General features: G+C 38.9%; 4 protein-coding genes across 4 annotated transcripts in view; 1 reads left to right on the forward strand and 3 right to left on the reverse strand.

The window, feature by feature from the left end:
• The window catches only part of rhobtb3 (Rho related BTB domain containing 3), a 31,818-nt gene extending 29,553 nt beyond the window's left edge, over positions 1 to 2,265 (reverse strand). The window contains exon 1 of the mRNA XM_077529855.1: positions 1,867 to 2,265. Coding sequence (XP_077385981.1) covers positions 1,867 to 1,868 — 2 coding nt within the window. The 5' untranslated portion in view covers positions 1,869 to 2,265. The remainder of the gene's footprint in view (positions 1 to 1,866) is intronic.
• A 2,023-nt stretch (positions 2,266 to 4,288) lies between these two features.
• rfesd (Rieske (Fe-S) domain containing) lies at positions 4,289 to 6,534 on the reverse strand. Its single transcript, XM_077530185.1, has 4 exons — positions 6,459 to 6,534; positions 5,448 to 5,605; positions 5,122 to 5,156; positions 4,289 to 5,045 (listed from the first exon to the last, which is right to left on the reverse strand). Exons 2-4 carry the CDS (start codon positions 5,599 to 5,601, stop codon positions 4,743 to 4,745), a joined length of 492 nt encoding a protein of 163 aa, XP_077386311.1. The 5' UTR covers positions 5,602 to 5,605; positions 6,459 to 6,534; the 3' UTR covers positions 4,289 to 4,742.
• Positions 6,535 to 10,183: 3,649 nt separating this feature from the next.
• nudt2 (nudix (nucleoside diphosphate linked moiety X)-type motif 2) lies at positions 10,184 to 12,148 on the forward strand. Its single transcript, XM_077529814.1, has 3 exons — positions 10,184 to 10,313; positions 10,822 to 10,948; positions 11,207 to 12,148. Exons 2-3 carry the CDS (start codon positions 10,822 to 10,824, stop codon positions 11,527 to 11,529), a joined length of 450 nt encoding a protein of 149 aa, XP_077385940.1. The 5' UTR covers positions 10,184 to 10,313; the 3' UTR covers positions 11,530 to 12,148.
• An 80-nt stretch (positions 12,149 to 12,228) lies between these two features.
• On the reverse strand, positions 12,229 to 24,967 carry ube2r2 (ubiquitin-conjugating enzyme E2R 2). The gene is made up of 6 exons (XM_077529813.1): positions 24,368 to 24,967; positions 23,762 to 23,951; positions 21,882 to 21,968; positions 21,668 to 21,765; positions 19,747 to 19,881; positions 12,229 to 16,906 (listed from the first exon to the last, which is right to left on the reverse strand). Exons 2-6 carry the CDS (start codon positions 23,936 to 23,938, stop codon positions 16,621 to 16,623), a joined length of 783 nt encoding a protein of 260 aa, XP_077385939.1. The 5' UTR covers positions 23,939 to 23,951; positions 24,368 to 24,967; the 3' UTR covers positions 12,229 to 16,620.
• Positions 24,968 to 25,167: the final 200 nt, after the last annotated feature.

Consider the following 25,167-nt stretch of genomic DNA (forward strand, 5'->3'; position numbering starts at 1 on the left):
GTTCAAAAAGAGCCATATATTTATAAATTATTAAAACATGCGCAGGGCCAATTATAAATGTTCCTAATTATTAGAGTTCTGTCTCACACTAGCTATAAGAAGATGTCAATTCGAGCCAGAACTTTAAAAAAAGTCAAGTCAAAAATATGTTTGATGTGTCCCCACTAGTCTAAACACGGCATTATAATTAATATTACGTTTCAGTCAGTTTGCAAACGTCACATGACCAAATTCAGAAAACAGATTATCCGTGATTGGTCCTTACCTGAGCCTTTTAGGCACTGTGATGTCATTTTCAGTCATCAGCAAGTGGCAAAATGGCCACCCCTTGAAATGGATTTGTTGCTTAATTAATATTCCACAAACACAGTATTAATCAGAATACCGTAGTCTGGCCACAGAACATATAATATTTAGGGGTGTGCCAAAAAATCGATGCATAAAAGAATCGAGATTCTGATTTATTAATCGAATTGAATCGATATTAATATCAAAGAATCGATTTTATTTAAATTAGAAGAAGGGGTAGCCCATATGCTGTTTATGTGGGAAAAGGCACTTACAATACAAAATTAACTCTTTCACTCCCAGCCATTTTCACAGAAACAATCCCGTTCGCTCCCGGCTGTTTTACTGAATTTTGACTGATTTTGCAAGGCCCACAGAATATTGTGTTCTATTGCTATAAAAACACAGAACCTATCAAAAAAAGATTAAAGTCTCTCATCAGGAAAAAAAAGTATGTTTCTATCTGTTTCCGTTTTGCAGCAATTAGCATTAGAAGAGAGCTAAGTTTCATCAGTTTTAACAAATTATTTAAAATTGGAAGTAATTTAGCTTTTTTCTAGATGTCCCTGGTTGATCGCCTTTGTTCTGCTGCCACCTGCTGGCCGTTTGTGTAATAACTACCTTTTCTGCAACCGTTCTTTGCAGTTGAGAGGCTGCATCAAAACCTTCTGTATGCTTTAGCATTTAAAAAAAAAAAAAAAAAAAACGTATAAATACGTCTTTGGGACACGTTTTTAAAAAACGTATTTATACGTTATTGGGAGCAAATGAGTTAATAAATGTTTAAACGAAAAAAAGACACTTTAATGTCTCTATTTGTCATTTTGTCTTGCAAAGCAGACTGGAGTAGATCATGACAATGTTGCGCATATCTGTAAATTGAAGCAGAAATCATTTGGCAATCAAATGATTTTGAATCAAAAATCGTTTGAATCGAGAATCGAAAATCAATTCTGAATCAAATTGTAGACCCAAAAATCATAATCGAATCGAATCGTGAGACAGTCGAATATTCCCAGCCCTAATAATATTGTAAAGAAAATTGTTGATGTGAGATGAGCCAAAGCATTAACAAATAGCCTACCATACCATTATTGCATAATAATTCAGACCTTCCTTGCTGCACTTGTCTGCATTCTTCATTTTCTCACAAGAAGACAAACAAATGACATTACACTCTCCTAAAAATAAGATTTAAGCTTTAAGCTACCACCACCCCCAATAACAATCTGGCCCCCTTGAGGGCAACCATAACAGTAAAAGAAGTTTGACATCCCAGAGATTGTACTTGAAGGTAATTTGCATGCAGTTGTAATTGACTTAATGTAGTCTAATTCGAAATAGATTAGATAGATAGATAGATAGATAGATAGATAGATAGATAGATAGATAGATAGATAGATAGATAGATAGATAGATAGATAGATAGATAGATAGATAGATAGATAGATAGATAGATAGATAGATAGATAGATAGATAGATAGATAGATATTTTCTGCAATCAAGGGTAAACGAGCATGAAAGCGTCCATATGTGATGCCTTTATTGAAATGAGTTGTAGGCAGCCAACAACTTACATTGTGGTCACGGTGCCGTTGTTGCTCTACGCTGTGGAGCGTGTCCCCCTCACGGTGTGTTTACACGCCAGTCTGCGGCAGTCAGGCTCGTCTTTTTCCGCAGTGAGCCACGGCTCCGCTCCGCCGTTAATCGCTCTCATCGGCGGCTGGTCCCAGCAGAGCCCGGTCTCGCTAACTGGCATTCCACCGTCTCGCTAGTCATTCATAAAATCCGGAGACTCGCTCGACCCGGTAGTCCCGACAGTGAGCAGACGGCTGACTGTGTTGGAATAGGCTACTAACAACACTCAGTGGACTAACAATAACGAGTTGCCAGTGGGTAGGGGAAGCAATTAACTAACCATGATGGAGGAGCATAGCCTCCTCACGCGCCGGTGTCCAGACCACATAATGACGTCGGATGCTACAACAAAGTCTTATTGGCAACAAGAGAGAGAGAGAGAGAGAGAGAGAGAGAGAGAGAGAGAGAGAGAGAGAGAGAGAGAGAGAGAGAGAGAGAGAGAGAGAGAGAGAGAGATGCAAAGAATGAAAGCTCGTCTGACTCAGCAACACGCACGCGCGTACTGAGCTCTCATTTACTGATACTTTAATGGTGAAAAGGGTTGCGTTCACCATAGCAATTTGATATAAGGTAGGCAACATTTACCTTATAACACACAAAAGAAGCTCTACACTCTATTTAAAAAAAAAAAAAAAACACTCTACAACTAAAAACCTCTCATCTCTTTAAAAAAAAAAACTCTCACACTCAACAAATCCCGCTCACATAAAAAAAAAAAAAAAAAAAAAAAAACGAAAGTAACGAATGTAGCTACTGACCACCACGTAGCTCCGCTCCTGGTTGGAACTGACTCGGTCTTACAAGTGGATAAATGGATAAAGACACAGCAAGCATGGAACATGGGGTACAAAGTGAAGACCATTATCTGATAAAGGAATGAAACACAAAATGCCCCCCTTGGAGCTTTGAAATGTGATAATAACATCTGCTCATCCCTCTTGGATTGGCTCCAGGGCTTCCACTACATAAAGGAAGAAAATCTTAAAGCTCTAATTAGCCTCTTGTGCTATTCATAGCACCTCTACATGCAGGTAATTGTATTGCTCCTCCAATATGTAGCTTTTAGCCCTTCTCCTTACTGACCTCAAAATATCACCTAAGCTTTACAGCCCTTACTGGATCATGAATTTGACAACATCATTTAATTTGAATATTTCATGCGCCATAACTTTTTCCCTATTGTCCGCTGCATGCCCTCCACAACCCAGGACTCACATCTTGATTTTATTCAAAGTGTCTCATAACCCAAGGCCTTTGTTTCAGATCCTTCCATCAAATAAAAAAAATAAAAAAGTTATGTAAACACATTTTTGAGCCATGCTACGAAGGCAAATTTGACATCTGACGCAGTTATATCATCATGACTGGAATCATCATATTGGAATTGATGTGAATGCCATTGTCGATGAACCATGCAATTCTGCTGTTTTGGTGTTGATTTGGTTTAGTAGAAAAATGTGATTTTTTTTGCAACTGTTGTTTCATTAGTCATCATTTTTGCTAAATTCTCACTTTAAAGCAACCTGTTGTCATCATTTCATCATTGCAATGCAACGTGAGCAAAATGAGTTGCCATGTATACCCTGAGTATTAAATTGACCACACCCTCATTTCTGGTGAAAGAGAAACTTTCCCAAAAAAAATTCAGCACTGTCAACATTTCAATAGCAATACACCCTGTTGCTGCTGCTGTTGTTGCTGTTGTTGGTTGTCTCCTGACTCTAGTGTGGATTTGATCCCAGGCTAGTATAACTATGTCAAATTATCCTTGAGCAAGATACTGATTTCTCAGATGCGCCTGATGTCAAAATGTAAATCGCCTAGAGGGCCTTGTAAGTGGGAAAACACTATTTATACAAGAACTGTTTGCCAGAGAAAAGTGTCAGATTTACACTCATTGGTGTGGACACATATAAACACTTTTCTAGTGTTAGATTTAACATACTCAGTGTTAATCTCAGACTGGCGATTTTGCTGGGTATATTTTTACGTTTTTGGGATGTCTGTATTCAGTTTCATCCCAAAAACATAAAAATAAAAAATAAAAAAAAAACTGACACGTGTTTTTCACATAGCAGCGACAATATGTAATACACATATATATATATATATATATATATATATATATATATATATATATATATATATATATATATATATATATATATACACACCATTAGTATTGAACATCAGAAATGAATTTATAGCACGGTACTGTGTAAAAGACATCATTAATGGGTTGTTTTAGTTAATGCCATAATGATCATATAAGAGTAGAGTACAGACCTCCATCAAGTCATAATGAAAACAATTCATAGGATGTTTTTCTTGTATTTGACCATCTGTTTGTTTGTTATCAGACTACTTACTGGTTTAATGAGAATGACAAATGGGTGGATAGTTCCACTGAAGCCATAGTTACTCAAACGGTGAAAATAAAGTCCTTTATCTGTGTCATTATCTGCTTTCTCACCAAAGGTTAATTGCTTCCTCCCGGTCTCATAAACCATTCCTCTGAGGGGATATTGTTTTGGGAATTTATTTATTTATTTTTCATAATCTTGTTCGTCATCCGGCATATTATTTATGTTTTAAAAGTCAAAATGAGTTCTGTCCAAATCAGTCCCTGTTAAAACGATGCTAGTGGTTTCATACTTTAAGCACAGTAGTCTGTAAAATGTAATGTAAATTGAAAGTTGGCAAATTACAAATGATTGCTTGTACGTCATTTAAAAAAAGGTAAAGATCTAAAATGCTATTTTATACAGTCTCGATGAAAATACGAACCCCATGACCCTTAATGTTTTCTCATCCATTAGGAAGATCCCACCCCCTCATCGGCCTCAGCCTCTGCCTCAGCTTTGGCCCTTCTCTCTTGACCCTCCTCTCCCTGGAAGTAGTCTGACTCGATCCAACCGGGCATCTTGGAGAGCTCCACGTAGACGTCCCCGTCGCTCTCGGTCACTGTGTGGACCCGCTGCTTCACTCCTTTTGAGAACCATTTGGGCGTAGGTGGGTTTTTGCTCTTGTCTAGGGTCTTACATAAACCCTCCCCTTTGGCAAGGGAAATCTTGTATTTGTGTTTGGGACAAATTATACACAGCGTGCCACCTAGTTCCTGTACAGTGAAAAAACATAATTATTCAAATGTTCTTTTTATTGTAAAGAACAAATCCCATTATGTCGAGTCGCACCTCTATGTCTCCAGTCTCTAGCTTTCCACCAGCATCTGTTAGACAGGATGGATAAATAAAATAAAGATAAATTAAAAAAAAAGAAAAAAAAAAAAAGAAAAAAAAAAAAAGAAAAAAAGAAAAATGGTGATTATTTAAAACAAATCATTAAACTGTTATATCATCCATAACAGAGGTCATTTATCATTTGTGTGTGTATATGCAGCACAAGCAAGCAAGTCTGGCGTGAATATCTGCGTATTGTTGCAGTTTTATGACTATGAATGATTGCATTAGATTTGGAGAAGCAACTTGCTTGACTTCAGCACTGTAAGAATTGCACTCACGATAGCAGTAATAGTCCAAAGCATAGAAGCCTCCCTGGTGGTATATGATCAGTACATCCCGATCCTCCAGTGTTTTGAATGTGCGCTTTGCTTTCATCAAGTCTTCTTTCTTCCCCACAAAATAACGCCCTGCTACTGGCTCTGCCTGCTCCATGGCACTGTGAAATTATGCAAATATCATTTTTCAGAGCAATGTTTACACACATACATTTCATATTTGTGAGGTGAATATAACATATATATATATATATATATATAAATGCAGACACAAACTAGAATTACAGCAAAAGTACAATTCCACTCAAAATAGCCAAATCCACTACGAAGATGTCACAATCCGTGACCTACATTCGAGAGAAAAGTAAACCACACTGCACACATTACGTTCTGCTGTCATCCTTCCATCCAGAACTACAACCAGACTCATCTCCATGCACAGTCTTTGTGACAATATCCTATAAATATCTTAACGCAAGGGAATCTGACCCCAAGAATGATTCATGTAGTAGAATAACGAACACTTCAGTGCACGCTGAGTAAACACAGTAGTAGGAGTCAAAGTCGCATGTAAGGAAGCCTCCAGCCAAATTGTCAGAGGCATTACATAAGATGAGGGAAAGAGCAAGAACCAATCATGTTTTTTGGTCTATAAAAATGTTACCTGTCCATTGCATCACCCTTTGGAAAGTGTTGGTAATTTTTTTCAGAAATAATACATATCCATCCATTTTCTATATGCTGTTCAGGGACATCGAGAGCGGGAGCCAACCCCAACTGTCTTCGGACAAAAGGCAGTCTACACCCCAGTCTGGTTGAGACAGTCAACCACTCACACCATCACTGAGTGGGAACCAAATCACCCTGTCTGCAATAGAGTCAGGCCAATCTACCACTAAAACGTCAGTGACTCTATATCCAAAATATGTTATGCGAACACATACAGAATGTACCAGTCTATCTAACAACAGCCTTTTTTTTTTTTAGCTTGAGTTTGAAAATACATCCCCTTACCTTTAATTTGAGCAGATCCTCTCTGTCTTCTGTGCCAAGCCGAGCAAATATATGGCTCACAACTCCACACGGTGTGAAAAGGAGGCCTCATATTTGTTATCTTCAAACACACGCTGCTTTCATTGGCTCTTATCAAACACTGTATCACCCTCCTGTTTCCTCCATGCGCAACAGCTTTAGCGGTTTTATTTGTAGAGGGAAATTCAAGAAAATATTATACTACTGTATTAAAATGATGATTATCAGGATATTGATGATGATAATGATGATGACAGTGATCATTCTTTTTTTTTTTTTCTTTTTTTTTTAAAGAGCTCAGAATTGTTCATTCGGTAGTCTTACCGATTCAACGTCTTATCATCATTGCTCTTTTTTTTTTTTTTTTTTTTTTTTTTGCGTGCGTGCGTTTGCGTGCGTGCGTGCGTGCGTGCGTGTGCGTGCAAATACGTATAAATTTATACTCATTAATTCACCTAAAGCCTTATAAATATCCCATTACCCTTCGCCTTAACCAGGTACTTCAGAATCTTGCCAGAGTCGTGAAGTTTAAATGGTCAGGAGACCAGAGAAAAGGTCAGAAAAAAATAAAGAGAAAAGAAAGATAAATCAAAGTGAAATCCAGCACCGACCAAACACTTCCTGCCTTCCCCATGATTACAAAATCAAAGTCTTACGCCAACGCCGGAAGCCTCTAAATTCCAGCAAATTTAGCGAGATCTCAAGAGACCAGAGGAAAAACTAAAGAGAGGAAGGAGGGAAGGATCGATAAGGCAGAGTGAGATCCATAGAAGCCAGTACGTCCAATCCATCAAAGTGAAATCCAGCACCAAAAAACCCCTGCTGCGTGGTTACAAAACCAGAGTCTTATGCCAACCCCAGAAACCTCAAACTTCCAATAAATTGAGATCTCAAGTGACCAGAGTAAAAACTAAAGAGAGGAAGGAGGGAAGGATAGATAAAGCAAAGTGAGATCCACAGACCCAGCACCCACTGATTCAAGGGGCTGTGGGAGGGAGAGGCTACTTCTGTTGAGTTTCAGTAGATGCTGGTGCGACGGATCTGGCATGCATAAGGACGACCACCAAAGAAAGAAGCCGTCAACCGCGGTCCAGCAAAGCGAGCACCGCCCCCCCCGAAATCCCCAGGCCGCGGCAGCACCAAGGCCACCCCCAAGCCACCCGAGCGGACACCGGTCGGCGAGCCGACCCAGACGCCCGGAACACCCCCGCCCCAGCCCCGGCCCACATCCCCGAGCCCAAGGCCGCAGAACGAGGCCCAGCGGGCCCCCACAGCGCCCCACCGGCGCATGCAGTAACACCAAGTGTTGATGCTTAGTGCCCACTAGAAATAAATCTTAAGGAGTTAGCGAGTAAAGTGTCGTATAGTGTGGTATGCTTGAGCCCACTAGCAGCAACTAGGTTCCTGACTATATAAAAATAAAAACAATCATACAAAATACCAAATACAGAAGCAGCGAAAACAGAAGTTGTAACGATGTGGTGGCTCTCGTTAACAGGCAGAATCTTGGCAGGATTAAGTTGCCAAATTAAGATTAAAATATTCTATGTACATAGACCATATTTGTTTAAATCTTGATACTTGATTTTTATTTAAGGCAGAGATTTTTTCCATTGAGATATAATTTATTAGTAAGTTTAACCAGTGGTCGATATTCAGAGATTGTTTATTTTTCCAATTGACAAGGATTATTTTTTTAGCAATAGTAAGGGCTATAAATATAGATTGGGATTGTTTACATGGTAGCTCAGTTATTGTTAAGTCACCTAGTAAACACAATCTTGGAGATAAAGGAAGCCTACAGTTTAATATATCAGCGAGCTTTTCCAAGATTTTAGTCCAGAAATGCAGCACTGGAGTACATGACCATAAAGCATGAAGATAAGTATCGGCAGTGTTTTGTGAGCACTGGAGACAAATGTCGGAGTCAGAGAGTCCCATTTTTTTCATCATATATTGTGTAATATATGTTCTATGAAGTATCTTATATTGGATAAGTTGCAAATTTGTCTGTTTGGTCATTTTAAATACATTTTCACAGATTTGGGTCCAAAAGTCTGGTTCCGGAACTATAGACAAGTCTTTTTCCCATTATAAAGTCGGTCAATACGTTTTATTTGTGTATAAAAATAACTTATATATTTTTGATATTTTCTTTATTGTTGTTGGAGAAAGCTTTATAATATCTTTAGCTAAGACAGGCAGTTGGAGCGTATCCTGAAGTGTTGGGATTTGTTTCTTAACCATACTTTTAACTTGCAGATAATGTAAGAAATTTCCATTTTTTATTTCATATTTCTGGACCAAGTTTGTATACGATATAAACTTATTATCTGAGAAAAGATGATGAAGGTGTGTAATTCCTTTCTGCTCCCATAAGCTTAAATGGAATGACTGATTATTAAGTTGAAAGTCGGGGTTATGCCAAATGGGAGAGAGCCCACAGGGCGCCAATTGGGAATTTGTAATTTCTAATGCCTTCCACCAGGCAGTCAGGGTGGCGGCTATCATTGGGTTTTTAAAACAATTATGTCGTTTTATTGATTTTGTAATAAAGAGTAAATCTAACAGTCTAAGATTATTACAATCCTTCTGCTCCAATTCCAACCAACAGTTAGTATCTCTGTTGGGTTGTGTCCATAGCACAAGATATTGTAGTTGATTAGCTATATAATAGTACATAAAGTTTGGTGCCTCTAAACCTCCTTTAGATTTACTTTCCTGAAGAGTAGATAGACTAATTTTGGCTTTTTTTTTTATTCCAATAGAATTTTATGATAGCAGAGTCTAGCGATTGGAACCAGTTAGACGTAGGTTTAAATGGAATCATTGAAAATAAATAATTAATCTTTGGTAAAACTTTCATTTTTATAGTAGCTATCCGTCCTATTAAAGAGATCGGAAGATTATTCCAGCGCTCCAGATCACTACGGATACTATCCAATAATGGTCCAATAATGACAGTGATCATTCTGATCATCATTGTTTCTATTTGGCACAAATAAAAGCAGACATAATGTAATTTGCACTTCCTATAGCTGCAATTACTACTACTACTACCACCATTAATAACAATCATCATCATCATCATCATCATCATCATCATCATCATCATCATCATCATCATCATCATCATCATCATCATCATCATCATCAATAAATAAACAAATAAATAAATAAATAAATAAATAAATAAATAAATAAATAAATAAACACCCATCAATCCATTATCTGAACCGCTTATCCCCACAAAGGTCGCAAATAAGTATAATTACTCAGTGGTCCATCAGAATATAGTACCACTATCCTAGATAAACCTTCCTTCTCTTCAAGTTTCATAATATTATTTTTATTATCATTGATAAGTTACATAATTTTTGTGGTATTATTTTATGGTTGCTTACTTAAACTAATTTAAAGAGGACAACTTAGTAAGCTAAAATAGCAGTAAATTATCATAATATATATTTCAGTTTATCCTGTCCAGTGCCTATCAATTTCACCTGTAGCAATTTAAACTGAATTTTGAGTTATCAGTAAGTTACTTAATGTTAGTTTGTAGAAATTAATCGGGAAAAAAAAACACTGCTATGTCGACTTAAGTATGCGTTATTATTGTATTTGTTATTTAAGTTTACTCCATAAAGTAATTAAAAAAAGTCAATAAACATGCACACACCCCCAAAAATGATCTCAATTGTTTATTGCGTTTCAACAAAGCAGAACCTTTCCGTCTGCTCTCACATCAGCCCGGACTTATTTCGGGTGCACTGGTGCTTGGTGTCTTCACGCCGATGAGAAACAGGCTAAGACGAGGCAAACTTCGGTAGTTAAAATGTAAGTTCGATGACATTTTAATATATAATTTGCTGAATATCAGTGAAAGGCATGCAGTATGCTTAACACCAACGAAACCCAAATACGTTCAGTGCAACAAGCTAATTTATCGGATATATAACATAACGAGAAAAAAAAATACAATTCTACATTTTAATACAAAACAAATTGCCTGGCTAGCCATGAGTAATGAAATTAGGTCTGCTGAATTTTATTGATTTTATTTCATCTCCTGAAGCTTTTATCTATTTTAGGGTTTAGCAAATATTTGCTACTGCAAATCAAATACTATATATGTTTAGCCAGCCTTTTCAACGTGTACATTTACTGTATCAGTCAAATCAAAATAACACGTAGTGCGTGGTAAGAGCGTTTTTTTTTTTCAATATATATGTGTGAATGTTTCATTGTACTGCTTGTTGTGTTTGTAATATAGGCTATTGTCAGAATTTGTAGTTTGAACCTCGCTCCTGCTAGTACTAAAGTTTTGTTTCCTCTTTAACACAAGATGGCGCTGCGAGCCTGTGGCTTCATTGTGTTTCGACGTCTTGCAAGTTGCGTTCCTCCACCAGACAACATCGAGTACCTCCTCTTGCAGACCTCATATGGACAGCACCACTGGACACCACCTAAAGGTGAAAAAAACAACAACAACAACATGCTTTACCCTCGCCAGTTGCTCTATTAGTGTAGTAGTAGAGTTTGTCCTTTTGCTCAAACACTGTACAGTACTGAGAAAAAATGACTTCCAGGTGACAGTACAAGATCTTAATATTTATGCTTGAACTTAATGGCTTTCCTCTTAAATTACCCCCAATTCCCCATTAATTACTAATTCAACTTTTCCAATTTGGAACATTTGCTAAAATTACAAATCATGTGTACACCATCAGGCCATGTCGACCCAGGTGAGGATGACCTTACCACCGCTCTTAGAGAAACCAAGGAAGAGGCGGGCCTTGCCGCAGAGGACCTTCAGGTAATTGAGGGCTTCCTGAAAGAACTACACTACGAGGTAAGAGGCCGACCCAAGGACGTGCTGTACTGGCTGGCCGAGCTCCGCGACCCGGGGATGGAGGTCACTTTGTCCAGTGAGCACCAGAACTATCGCTGGGCCCGGTTAGAGGATGCCTGCACTCTGGCCCAGCACAAAGACATGCAGGACACTCTAAGAGCCGCACACAGTTACTTGGAGGCTCAGCAGGACAAGCAGTGACACATGGGAAATTCTAATTTGCAATGTCAAGTAATTCTCCTTAATCAAATCGGTTTGGTTAATACAAGGTGTTCTTCAGTTTGTAAAGAAATAATTAGTGATTTTATTTTTGAATGCTTCAAGATGTAATGAAAACAAATGGAAAAACATTTGATACGGTGGTAACTGAATGTACCCTCTTGTGCCGCATGATGGCACAAGAATATTTTGCTGCATGGCAAAATATTGTATGCCTGGACCATCATAACCGAGGACACCTGTGTGAGTTTTAAGCTTCAAAATTAATGATGGAGTTTACATTCATATATGATAGAGCTCAACAAACTTCTAGTTCAGTTATATAAATTTCAAAAGCAACAAAATCATTACATGGTCTATTGTAAGACACCATCAATGAAATAATAGCTGTATTTTATTATGATTGGTTATTGCAATCATGAGGAATTCAAGGTGAATGTAAACAAAGATGGCTGTTTCCGATAAATTGTTTGTTGTTCTGGTTAACGCAGTTGCTACAAATTGTTTATTTGAAGTTACTTGTTTCAAACAACTAAATGTAATATTAATTAAAGAGATAAATGTTGTGTAAATTATGTTTTGCCATTCACGGATTGTGTCGCCATTATCAAGTAACACCATTAGTTATATTCAACTTCCTCACAAAGTAAAACGATTAAGTATGACTATATACAACCAGCATTCAACAGCATACTGTTTTATTGATGAATTCCAAATGTTACCACACCAACTGTGCCTCAATTTGTAAGTCAACCGTTATTTCAACTCCTCAGAAACCAGCAACTCGTGTAGTGTATTTTATATGACTCGCAGACTTAACGCAAAACTATATGGTCACAAACAAAACATTGGCATTTTGTTTACAATGAAATCTTTTATCAGTGGCACTTGTAACCTCAATAACAATAACACACTAGTGGACAAAGTAGAGAGGGGAAAAAAAAGCCAAACAAACACATACAGTATTTAACATCGATAGGTTTGGACACAGTCAAAAGATGCAGTCCTGAAGGTGTGTGAGAGACCAGGTGACATCCTCGTGAAGATGTCATATAGTGTCATCTTAGGGTGGTGGGGTGGGGGTGGGGAGAAGGGGGATAATAGATAAATGAAATGATGAACTTATCCTGTGTAAAAGAGGAGTTTGGGATTCAATTATTCATCAGTACAAAAACAATGCGGATAGCAAAGAACAGGAAAGCAGTGGTGGACTGGCTGATTGATGTGAAGAGTAGGGGAGACCGGGGCTAGTTGTATTACTTTTTATACTTTTATATATTTCTTGGAATCAATACATAATATATAAACACAATGTAAATCAGATGAAAGATCAAAGTCTTGGGTATATTTTTCGTATTCATGTGATTTTTGTAGTTGGTGTCAGTCCAGAGTTATAAGCAATCAAATAGAGGGAGTGAACATGTGACATGTTGCCCCACCAATGGGTAGGTTGTCACACTATATTGGGTAAGGTGTCACGTTGGATTTTGCAACTAGTTAAACAAGGAAAAAAATATCCTTGTTCTCCTGTTTTATTTTGTTTGTTTTTACAGCCAGAGAAATTATCATTGATCTGGACAATTTACTATAGTCATTGAGCAAACTTTAACATAAAATATTATGGAAAAAATTAATGTCCTTAGGAATTGCTGGCATGTAGGTCATAGCTCTCAGCCTCAAATGTCTGTTTTGCTTCCCTTAAAGTGGAAATTTGAGAATACATTTAATAAAAAAAAATAAAAAATAAAGCATTTTAGTTAATGGATGGTTCATTATGAAACTTAAACCAGTCCTGGGCATACTGTAGTTATAACAACTGGAAAATCCATTTTTATCAATGAAACAAAACCTAGCAAACTAAATTCCTCACTCTTCAGACTTATCATCTGAAGAACAATTCTGGCATATGTGAACAGAGTTGCCAGACGTCCATTTTTCATTGGCCCATTCTTTGCATATGTGACAACAAACCCCAAAATGACTGAGATAAGTTTCCCCAAACTACCCTGCTGGCTAAAACTTGCTCTAGTTCAAAGTTAGCTTAAAACAGAGCAGTGACTGAGGCATGACAAGATGCCTGAATCTTTCCTCTAACCCGCATAGGTGTCAAAGTGAATCCCTCGAGGGCCGCAGTCCTGCAGGTTTTCGAGGTTTCCCACTTTCAACACAGCTGACTCATATTTAAGCCCATCAGCAAGCTCTGCAGGAGCCTGATAATTATTCTGATCATTGAATCAGGTGCGTTGGAGTAGATACCTCGAAAACTTGCTGGACTCTGGCCCTCGAGGACCGGATCTTGACACAAGTGTGACACGAGTCCACACAATGGAGTATATGCCACGGAAGAGGTGGGACTGGTTTTGCACATCAGTTTGTTTCCGGTTCGGTTTGCGTGTGGGCTGCATCAAAAATACTTGTGCTTCCGACTTTGTGCCCCTGGGTTGCGCATTCGCAACCCGGACCGGAAACAAACTGATGTGCAAAATCACGTCCCGCCTCTTCCGTGGCATATACCCCATTTGCTGATAGAATTTGTCTATGTACGATGCCTGTTTCAAAATATATGAAGGTGAAAAAATTTACTTTGGGTTGTGCAAAACAGATTACTGGCACTCATCTCAGCTCACAATGTGCGATTCTCTTCTCAGACAGTACACAACCCCCGACCATTTATACAAAGAAAACTAGTATTCCACTTTTTCGTTGTGCCCTCTGGTGGAGAAGAAAATTGCAATGTGACAACTTACCCGTGATACAACTAGCCGCGGCCTAGCCCTAATTAGCACTGCTGACTCATTTTGGTGAAATTTGGAGAAATGGGTTTCTTGAAGCCACTCACTTATATGGCTATTGCACTCTAAAACGAAGTTAGTCAATTCAATTTGTAATCTTAAATTGTTTTAACAATTCTCTTTTGAGAGTGTAGAAAAGGAAAACCTCCCACGAGCCAGTTAGCTTTCACTTCTTAAGAGATCGTCAATCACCCCAGTCCAATTGACCACTTAACTTTCATGTCATTATCCTTATTGTTACTCGAGTCATTTCAAAACAGAAGCAGACTGTGCAAGTGATGGGAGGACAGCTTCACGTTCAACAGACGCACGGAATAAATGAAATGTTCTCAGCATTAAAGAAGAAAAAAAAAAATCACGTCAGGGAGATTACGCAACTGAATGTCAGGAAAGTATCGCTCCAATTCACGTTGTGTCACGATATCAGTTCCATTCATGATCCACCTTGGAGCTTCATTTCCTCTGAAACGTTTCACTCCTTTGGTTTCACATTCAAATCAATGTCTCTTTAAACAGCGTGGAAATCTGCAGTTTCCACTATTAAAAAAAAAAAAAAAAAAAAAGGATTAGGCTTTACTTCCAATCCTTGGCATCAAATCTAACCAATGCCTCTGAACACATCTTCAAATGTTCTGCACTGCAAATGCACAAAACCCCGACAGCATCCAATTCGATACGGCCCATAAACTAATTGCACACGTCAAACATTGTCGTTCAAATGCAAACCAAGATGCGTTTTCTGATTGACAGGTTGTCACTGAAATAGCATCTAAGCAAAAAGTGTAACATTTTCACATCAATAACATCATGTGAACAACCTCTGGAGGAAAAACCTCTGCTTGATTTGGGGGCAAAAAAGTAGCTTTGAATCAGGACCAGCATCAACACTTGTAAACACTCATGTTGTGGGATTACCATTCGCCCTCTGAAAACAAAGAATACGAGGTGATCATCGTCCCTTGTTGCTTTTTTTTTTCCTCTTCTCAGAGAAAGTCTATAAGAGGCCCTGAGGTTTAAGAGGCAGAGAGGGGTGCCGAGAAAGTCTTTAGCTTGCACACCCCTTTTGAGGGATCAGTGGTGATGGACGCTGCTGTGGGCACGGCACAGCAGGGATTTGTGACAACACAATTTTGCTGATTGCATCGAAAAGGCAGACATGAGCATGAATACCGGTCGGCCTCGTCAGTTTGTCCATTTGCCACAATGGCAAGTTCTTGAAAAATCAGCACATGCTAAAGGAGGACATGAAAAAAAAAAAAAAAAGTGGTGAGACGTGGGATGGTGTTTAACACAATAACACAGACAACCAACAGTGGGGCTGGTGAGAATGAGACCGGGCCATTTTTTCATCATTTATCAAATACTAAGATTGACTAATTGGCAGACAAGGAGATAAATGTCAATTAGAACTTTCGTAAATGTCCAACTCGAGCACGTTCAAAGTCTACACTGCAAAATGCGATGAAGCACTGTCTCAAAAAATATTCATTTGAAATACAATAATGCTCATTTGAGACCATTTTGGTGACCTTTATTTAGCTACAACTAGTACAATAGACAAGGTATCGCAAAATTTACTGTACATCTTTTTCTATTAGGGGCAGGTATCTTTCAGACATACTGTGTGAGACAGCAGCAACGAAGGATACCTGAAACGGAAAAAAAAATAAAATATGGAAGTGTATAATGACTTTTGGGTCACCCTGGATTGTAAAGTTTACACTTGTAGTGCAGTTCTACAACACAATAATAAACATTTTCTATACTATTGCTGCCAGTCAGTCAAAACTGAGCATTATTGTCTTATTTTAAGGACATAATCTTAGGCAAGTGTACCTAATGAAGTGGTCATTTAGTGTACATATTCTCCCAAATATGATTAATCAAAAAATAAATAAAAAATCAATTATCATTTTCGAGTTTAATATTGAGAAAGTATTCTCAATTGCACTCAAGGACAACATAAAAAAAAAGAAAGAAAAAAAAAAAAACACTAATCAGGGTGTGTTCAAGCAACGCTCGGTTGAATTGTTTCCGCAATACATTTGTATCAGACTGAGTGCAAGCTGTAATTAAGGCAAACGGTGACACAACAAACTTTTAAAGTGAAATCTTACATAGAAAGTACTGTAGAGATAATTTGTTTAATAGATGATGAAAAGGTTTTGGCAGTTGACGTTTGACCCCACTGTACACACGCACACGCGCGCACTCACACATGCGCACAAAATGAGGCAGGGGGATGCGGGGAGTTGGCCAGGAGCAGAAGCCATCCAGATCATCACGACTCTTCGTTGCCAGAGTCATCCTGGTTGTCGTAACATCGGTTGGACGTCCCGCCCTCCTCCACGGCGCCGACTGCTCCGGTTTCGCCTATCGACTCCATCTCGCTTTCCTCGTCCTCCTCCTCATCTTCCTCCATGTCGTCGTCGTAAAGGTCGTCGTACAGGAGGTCTGAGCTACTGTCCTGGGAGGGAACCCTGGTCTGGACGCAGTACTCCGCCAGCGTGGTTGGCACCTTCACTCCATCTCGCTCGGCATCCGCCGCCGTGGACATCACCTGTTTTCTGCGATTGAATGAAATCAATAATCAAATCACTCTCAGGGTATCTGCGACTGATCAATTGGCCCATTGTGACCCTTCAAATATCAGCAAAAAAAAAAAAAAACGTTTGCCAATTAATTTTACCTTTATGTAATGTAACCATTTACAACAGTTGTACACAAGTGACACTTGTCCTATTATTTATTACACAACCTTATGTTCCTAAATACTGAATATATAATGAAATTTTAATTTTTTTTCCCCCAAGCCATGCTTAGATTAGCAATGCAACTTGTGCAAGGAATTAATTAACCTGGATGTCACTATTTTACACACAACAAAGTCACAGTTTGTTTTAAAATGTAAATAAATTAATTAAAAAAACAGTAAAACAAATCAAGCAAATGTGTTAAAAAAACTTTGAAAAAATCATTATGCAACAAACAAATGCTGTAAATATAAAACATTTAACTACTGGTAGCACTAACGTACAAGAGAAGGGTTATTAGTTAATTAAATGATTTGAGTCACACAATACATTCTGAAAACCGAAAGGGAAAGTTTTTATTTAAAACAATAGCGGCCCGCCATGTAATTGCTCAATAAGTAATGAGCAATAGTGGCTGTATATTAGCTACAAATATTGCGATACTTGAGTATGTGTATCGCTAATCCATCAGGAGACACAATATCATGATTTATCGCGCTACCACCACCCTGCGTGACTGTAATCGGGCACAATTATCTTGGTGCTCCTCACCGGGGCGGTGCCACGCATGTTGGACACAAGCCGATCCACACAAGATTTATCTTCGTCTTGTCAGACCGCACAGGAATGACACGGCTCCATTAATTCACTTGGGGTCATGAAAGGTCAGCAACCGGTGGCTTTTTCATTCTTAAGACAAATATTGAGTTGTGAATGTGAATGGTTGTTTGGCTGGTGGCCAGTCCAGAATGTACCCCTACCCAAAATCACCTGGTATAGGCTTCTACTCACCCCACTAAGGAGAAGCAATATCGTTAACCTCTTAAAATAATTGCCCATGTCATTTTCTGCAAAAAATAGTTAATTTTTTGTGTTTCCTGAAAAATCTGAAAGGGGAAGGCATTGATATAGAAACTGAATGGATGGATAACTAGAGCTCAGTGCTTCTTAACCTGGGCTTAATTGAACCTCAAGGATTTGGTGAGTCAGTTTTGGGGTTCGGCGGTGCTGGACGATGCAGTCAATTTACTCTATACTGGAGAAATGCTTATACAAATATAATTTCACAAGTGCGTAACTGCTCTATATAAAATTTACTTGAGAAGGTAAGAAAATCAGTACTATATTTTAGACCTAGAAGGGATTGCATTCATACCAGTGGCACTATCAGTGGTACTATCCAAAACCTAGAAACACAATACTTGGTAGCCTAAGGCCACTAAATCAATTGACCTTACTGTGGCACGCCCCTCCCTGCCCACAAAATACGACGAGCACCGCCCTCCGACATTTACTGGTCGAGATGAGCTGAAGTGCATTCACAGTAATGACAAAGTTGTCAAATGTTCCTTGTGATTTCTCGGTCAGGTATTTTCAGGACTCCGATATTTCTCTTCGACGCAAGCAAAGGGGGCTTTAAATTTTTTAGTGAAGGGTATTTTCACTCCCTGACCATGCAATTTTGACCCAAAAACAAAAGAAATACACATCGCTGTCTGCTGCTGCAGAAGTTAGAAAAAGACAGTCGCCTCATTCACGTCATAGTTTCAATGTTTTGTTGGCATTTATAGTAAATAAATAGTAAGTCAAAAAACACGTGGACGGTTCACTACACGGAGCTATCGTTAGCCTTTTGCTAAAAATAACAATGGAGAACATTAGTGCAGACGTACAGGGAGTCCTCGAGTTAAGGCACACTCAACCTAAGGCGTTTCGACATTACAACAGTTACGCCTGGTTTGGCCCCCTTCGCCATTTTGGTTCCTCGCCCGCCATATAGCCCGCAGTGTTTTCCCCGCCTCCGCTATTTAGCCCTTAACTAGTGCTAGCGCTTGTGCACTTGTGGGAGTATCTTTGGCTTTTTCGCCCTTTTTTTTTTCACATCAGCCTCCCTCCTTCTTTTCCATCCACCTCAAAGCAGTAATGGTAAGTACAGCATCTTATTTATTTTATTTTAATGTATTTTAGATTTTTTTTTTTTTAAATGGCAATTATTTTGATGTAAATATTGACTTAAATGGGGAAATTCGACTTAAGTGGAAATTCGGGTTACATGGCGAGCATAGGAACGGAACTCCAACATAACTCGAGGACTCCCTGTAGTAGTTTCGGATCATTTTGGAGGGATTCAACCGGTCATGTGGTCTTCCATAAAGTTTGATCCAGCGCAGACATTTTTCGTAGTTGTTTGAGAGTTTACGGAAGGGAATAAACCGGACAGTGTCTCCCTGCACAAGCTGTGACTACAGCAGGACGCCGGTTAGGCGATTAGGATAGTGGCTATCACTCCTACACAAGCCGTGACTACAGCGTTTAACCATTTCTATTGATTTTTTTTTCTTGGCTTTGGATAAACACGCAATGCACCACCGGGAGCTGGATTGCTTTTGTTTGTCCGCAGCAAAACCCACGTGCCGACTCAGACATGATGTCTTGTGTCTTGATTGGTTTACTCGGTCATGCGAGCGTGGTTTACGGTAAGGTCAATTGCCTGGTAATCACTTATTTAAACCTCAGAAGGTAGAGTATGTAACATCAATTTGTCACAAGTCTTGAACTTACTACAAGCGTCATACATTTTATAGACACAGCACTACACCGCAGATCCTAAGAGTATGCCAGAACAGGACTGAATCATACACATGCAACATTACCTGATAATCTCTGCATACTCTTTGTCCTTGCCTTTGCTGTCCCTCCATCTGCGAAACATGACCGAAGCGTCCACATTCGCGGGGGAAAAGGTATTTGGCTCATTGAGTAGAGAGATGACGCTAAGCAGGATGGTTCTGTTTAAAAAAAATAAAAAATGCAAACACAAGCACACAATCCAGAATTAGATTTTGCATTTGAAGAACGCGTCCAACGGATCCTCGCTAAAATGGGCTGAAGAACACATTCGGCCATTTTTAACTGTTCAGGGCAAAATGCAGACTTCTGATTCGAAAAGGTACTTGTGAGCAGGCAAGAAACAACTCTACTGACCCAGGATCAGTGCTGTTCTGCCTGAATTTTTGGTTTTTTATGACAAGGCTTTTTCAAGGTTCCATACGTTTGCTTAAACTAGTCCAGCTGGTCTTGGATGCTATCAATAAGGAAGAGACGACTTGTGCTCATTGTTTATCTTTATTTGTTTGTATGAATCATCATCATTATCACTAATCTTCACAATTCTGATGCACTGTCTGCACATTTCTGGATTGTCTTGACCATGTGATCAACAGGTTTACCTAAAGCAAGCTGCACACTGACCGATGCTGATAAACTAGATAGGGATTCACCAACGTGGTGCCCGCAGAGGACCGCATGGGTTGCCCGCGGGCCCGTTCTGAAAATAGCCCACCACTAACGGGACATTATTTTTCTGGAATGTTGTAGAAGTGGTTTAAAGAAAACTCTCGCAGCTCCTTAAACGTCGCGTCTGCCTTTTGGCAGCCGCCCTGACTGGTTTTCTTATCGTCATTTCAGAAATTTCAGAGGGATATCCAATTCTTGGTAACGTCACTTTTGTGCCAAATTATTCTTCGCTTGACTACGATTGTCAGATCATAGTTTTTAATAATAATAATAAGAAGAAGAAGAAATATTGTGCATCCCTAATATTATTATTATTATTATTATTATTATTGATGAACAATATATCGAAAAAATATCGATATCGCGATATTGGCCCATGCAATACGCATATCGCAAAGACGTGCAATAAGTTTCATATGGAATTTTATTATTTTATCTGAATTTGACCAGTCAGACGCTAACTAAAATGTGCACCGCCATCCAATAGTTGAACATTATCAAGAAGTAATTACAATTAATTAACTAAGAATATATTGACTTTGCTTATTTTGCTGCATGAAAAAAAAGTAATTCTTTCATTAGACAATAAAAATGTCATTTCTTTAGGTTCATGTTAAATATCGCAATAATATCTATTGCTCTATTCAGCAACTACATCGCATGATTTTCCAATATCGTGCAGCCCTAATTATTATTATTATTATTATCATCATCATCTATCCATCCATCCATCCATTTTCTTGACCGCTTATTCCTCACAAGGGTCACGGGGGGTGCTGGAGCCTATCTCTGACTTTGGGCAGTAGGCGGGGTACACCCTGGACTGGTTGCCAGCCAATCACAGTATTATTATTATTATTATTATTATTATTATTATTATTATTATTATTAATCATCATCATCATCATAATAATAATAATGTTGTAATTATTATATTATTATTATTTTGAAAAATGAGATCCCTCTAATGCTGTGAAAGGTCTCCACGTACCATGGCTTGTGCTATAAGATGTAACTACAAAAATGTCACAAAAAGCCTACTAGAACATCTGAACATTATTTCAATTGAGTTGTCGTGATTATTAGTCACATTAACCATGGTTTTTTTGTTTTTTAATGGAATGACATTTTTTAAATGATTTATCACAGTTTACTAAATAAATCTAGCTAATCATACTTGTATGCAGTATGCTGCGATTTGCATATGATCCGACAAAAAAAAATAAAAAATAAAAAAATAATCCAAAAAAGCCTTCCTAAAAACAAGAAAATGTCTACCTGACATTCTGGGTTGGATTCCATCTTTCTGACGGAAGCTCCCCGCTCTGTGGATCGTCAACTGGAGGGTGCAGGATGGAGATGCACACATCGCCATTCTGAGGCAAAACACAGCATCACACAAAAATTACATTTTGAGGGCCAACTTCATGACTCAATGGGTAAAAAAAATAAATAAATAAATAAATACAAATAAAAGCTGTAAGAAAAATACCTCATAGATGTTGGGGTGCCACATCTTGGTGATGAAACGGAAGGTTGGCGGTAAATACGGGTAGTCCACTGGGAACTTGATGTGAGCCTGGAGGAGGGAACATAAACTCAGTTTGACGTTTCCTGCCCTATTTTATTGCAAGTTAATTATCTCTGTCTGAACCTGAAAAGTATTTTACCACAAAATTCAGTCGACTTTCAAAAATAAAAAAACATTGAGGTTCTTTGAACATGAACTAAAACAAACACTGTCAAAACTGATATCAATGCCCAACAAAAGAACACGATGCATTCCTTTTGTATCAACAAGTCAGCGCCTCTGCAGTAGAGATACACTTGAAGTGCTAGCATAAACCTGTTGTGACAAGAACAAGCACCTGGAAAGTTGAAAATGAGGCCGTGTTTAATCTGCTGTTTGTTAGCACAGACAAACGGCCAACCCGCCCTGAGTGAGCTACACTTCTCCTTTCTTGTCCAATGTAGGAGATGCTAATGACTTGATGATGAGCCCTAATGCTGTTACTGTCACTCTACTCTGGATTTATATGATTTAAGTTGGGCTTTGCTGGCCTATTTTAACAAGAACTACTTGGCCGTCTGAGCTAGCTGAAGCCATTTGAAAATTTTTTAATTTAACATACAAAAAGAAAACGGTGAAACCCACTCCGTATTATTGAAACATTACAGAAAGGTCTTGATAAAGCTTTTGATAAAGGTCACATATTTGACCGCCCAGCAAAGTTGTTGACGCGCAGGACGGGTGTTTGTGTTTTGTCTATGTACTACCATCATGTGTGGAAATTATCTTATTGCCTTTATGGCCAGTCACTCCCCCTGCACTCCTCCTGGCTCTGTTCCTGCAAGTAGATGCCGCTCTAGTTGTAAAGCCAAAGTGCTGCCATCGGTTGTCATGGTGGCAAAAGGGGGACTGTTCATTGGTCCAGCAGTATATGAAGCAGGATATACAGTCGCTTGCTTATGATCAATGGGATAGTCGGACAAAAGTAAAACACCTTGGAATTATTCTCAATTGTAGAAAAAAACGCACTATATGTTGTTTTGAAATGGCCTCATCTAAAACATTATCTACATACACAAAAGGCCATTTCCTTCAAATATTGTTCACAAATCTGTCAAAATGTGGGTTAGTGAGCATTTATCCCTTTGTCCAGATTAGAGCTGTCAAAATTAAATCGATTAATCGACAAGTAATTGATCATCAAATTAATCGACAACTATTTTTACTTTTTTTTTTTTTTTTTAATTGTCCAAACCCTCTGATTTCAGTAATTGTTCATTGAAGACACTTCTGTTTTTAATCAAAATAAGACATTTGCAAACATCTGTTCTTACTTTGGAAAACAATGACCGAACCGGTATCATACTATACTATACTATTTAGGCCTTAACGAAAATATTACTTCTATGCAGTCAATTTTTGTAGTATAACAACCAAACTAAAAACTAAAACAAAACAGTAACAAAAAACTTGGTTAAGCCATTCCTTATGGAAGGATTTTATCCGACACGCAACAAAATGTGCGCAGCGCAAACAATCTATGACGATTATCAGTTCAACTGGATTTCATCTTATTTATTCACAAAATTTGTACTGGTCCTGTCAGGTCAATGTTGGTGAATTTTGGGTGGCCCAACAGTCAGTTGGAGATAGGACCTTCATTGTAAACATTATTTATGATGTCACTGTGTGGATTGTCACCAAATCTAAATTGCAATGTGGGAACGAAGCACGAGTACATGGAGAAAACCCATGAAGGTACAGGGAGTACATGCATACTCCACACACAAAGGAATCGAGAACAAATCCCCAATACTCAGGACTGTGAGGCAGACATATTAGTATGAACGAATGTTTCCTACCTTAAAGTAGCCTCCTTCATAAAGAGTGTTCGGGGGCCCAAAGATGGCCACTTCCCAGTTGTAAAGATCCGACTCCTGAACCAGAGTGATGCGGAAGCCCTCCACCGGCTGCTCCTGTAAGGACTTCAACTCCATCATCAGGGCCTTCTGAGAACTAGGGGTTGCCTGGTGGGCCATGTTGATCCCACTTCTGACACCAGCGAGGAAAATGTGGAGAAACCCAAAACATGATGGGTCATTTTACATTTCAGGATTATTTTTGCCATTGTTGTACGACAATCATTCCCAACCACGGTGTTCGGTGAGATATGATCCGACTATTTAATTTGATCATTAGGCCTATTAACTGCAAATAATCTGTCTTTCTACACCGGATCATAACAAATACTTTTTGTGGCCTTATTGTTTGGGGGTGTTGCTGTCACATGTAAGACATTTGCCTTGGCTCAATAAAGCTTGGGAAACCGTGGGTTATACTGTATAGCATGCTAGTGGGAAATAATTTCACACAACGTACAATATCGTGTACTCAGTCAAGCTATCCAATTTCTTTGGTTTGGTTCTCTGGTGCAAATAAAAAGTCAAATAAAGAAAAGAAGTGTTTACCTGTGTCCTTGCTATGTAATATGTGATCGTTTCTCGTTTGGTTACAGCAGGGAACTGGAGAGCAAAGTCATTGATAGTGCTTGGCCAAAATGACACACAGTGGTGACATGGGCCGTGGAGGTTATTTTCCTGCTTATGGCTGGCTGATCCTCGTGCTGTGCTGCCGAAATTCTTTGTGTTGACAGTCTACATGGAGCTGGTTTCTGTGGAAGTCAGCGTCTCCAGTGGATCATTCTTGGGCTCAGAAAAGCGAAGTCGCAGACCGTGACATGTCCCCGCACCGCTGGTTCGGTTCGGACCGGCGCTCAGCTGATCCCAGCTTGTTTGTGTTTGTCTCTCTGCTCTCTGGCTGTCTCAACTTCTCCCCACGTCAGCTAAACCAGTTAGCGAGCAACTTCGGTCAAACGGGGCAGTTTTTTTTCCTGATCTCTACCGTCGCCTCCAACGGCGGTAGTGTTCAGGGCTACCGAATGCGAAGCTACGCCGAGGAAATGACAGCAGGTGAGAGAGTTGCCCTCAAGACCAACTGAGGGTTTGATCGATTTTTATTTTCCTCTCAACGATGCTTCCGGTTACCATTGCGCGTGTCTGAGGTGCGTCATCGACGTCGGGAACGTGACTTGCGTGCGCGCACTCGCTGCAGAACATGCTTCGTTTGGCGTGGAAAATGTGCCACACTCATAATTTTTCCACACATATGTCTATTATTTAGAAAAATGGATGTATTCTTAAAAGGAACAAATGATTATATTTGCGAAATTGGATTAATAATAATATATATTTTTTTGTTAATTAAAGAC

This window comes from Festucalex cinctus, chromosome 8 (genome assembly GCF_051991245.1).
Source record: "Festucalex cinctus isolate MCC-2025b chromosome 8, RoL_Fcin_1.0, whole genome shotgun sequence".
Lineage (NCBI taxonomy): Eukaryota > Metazoa > Chordata > Actinopteri > Syngnathiformes > Syngnathidae > Festucalex > Festucalex cinctus.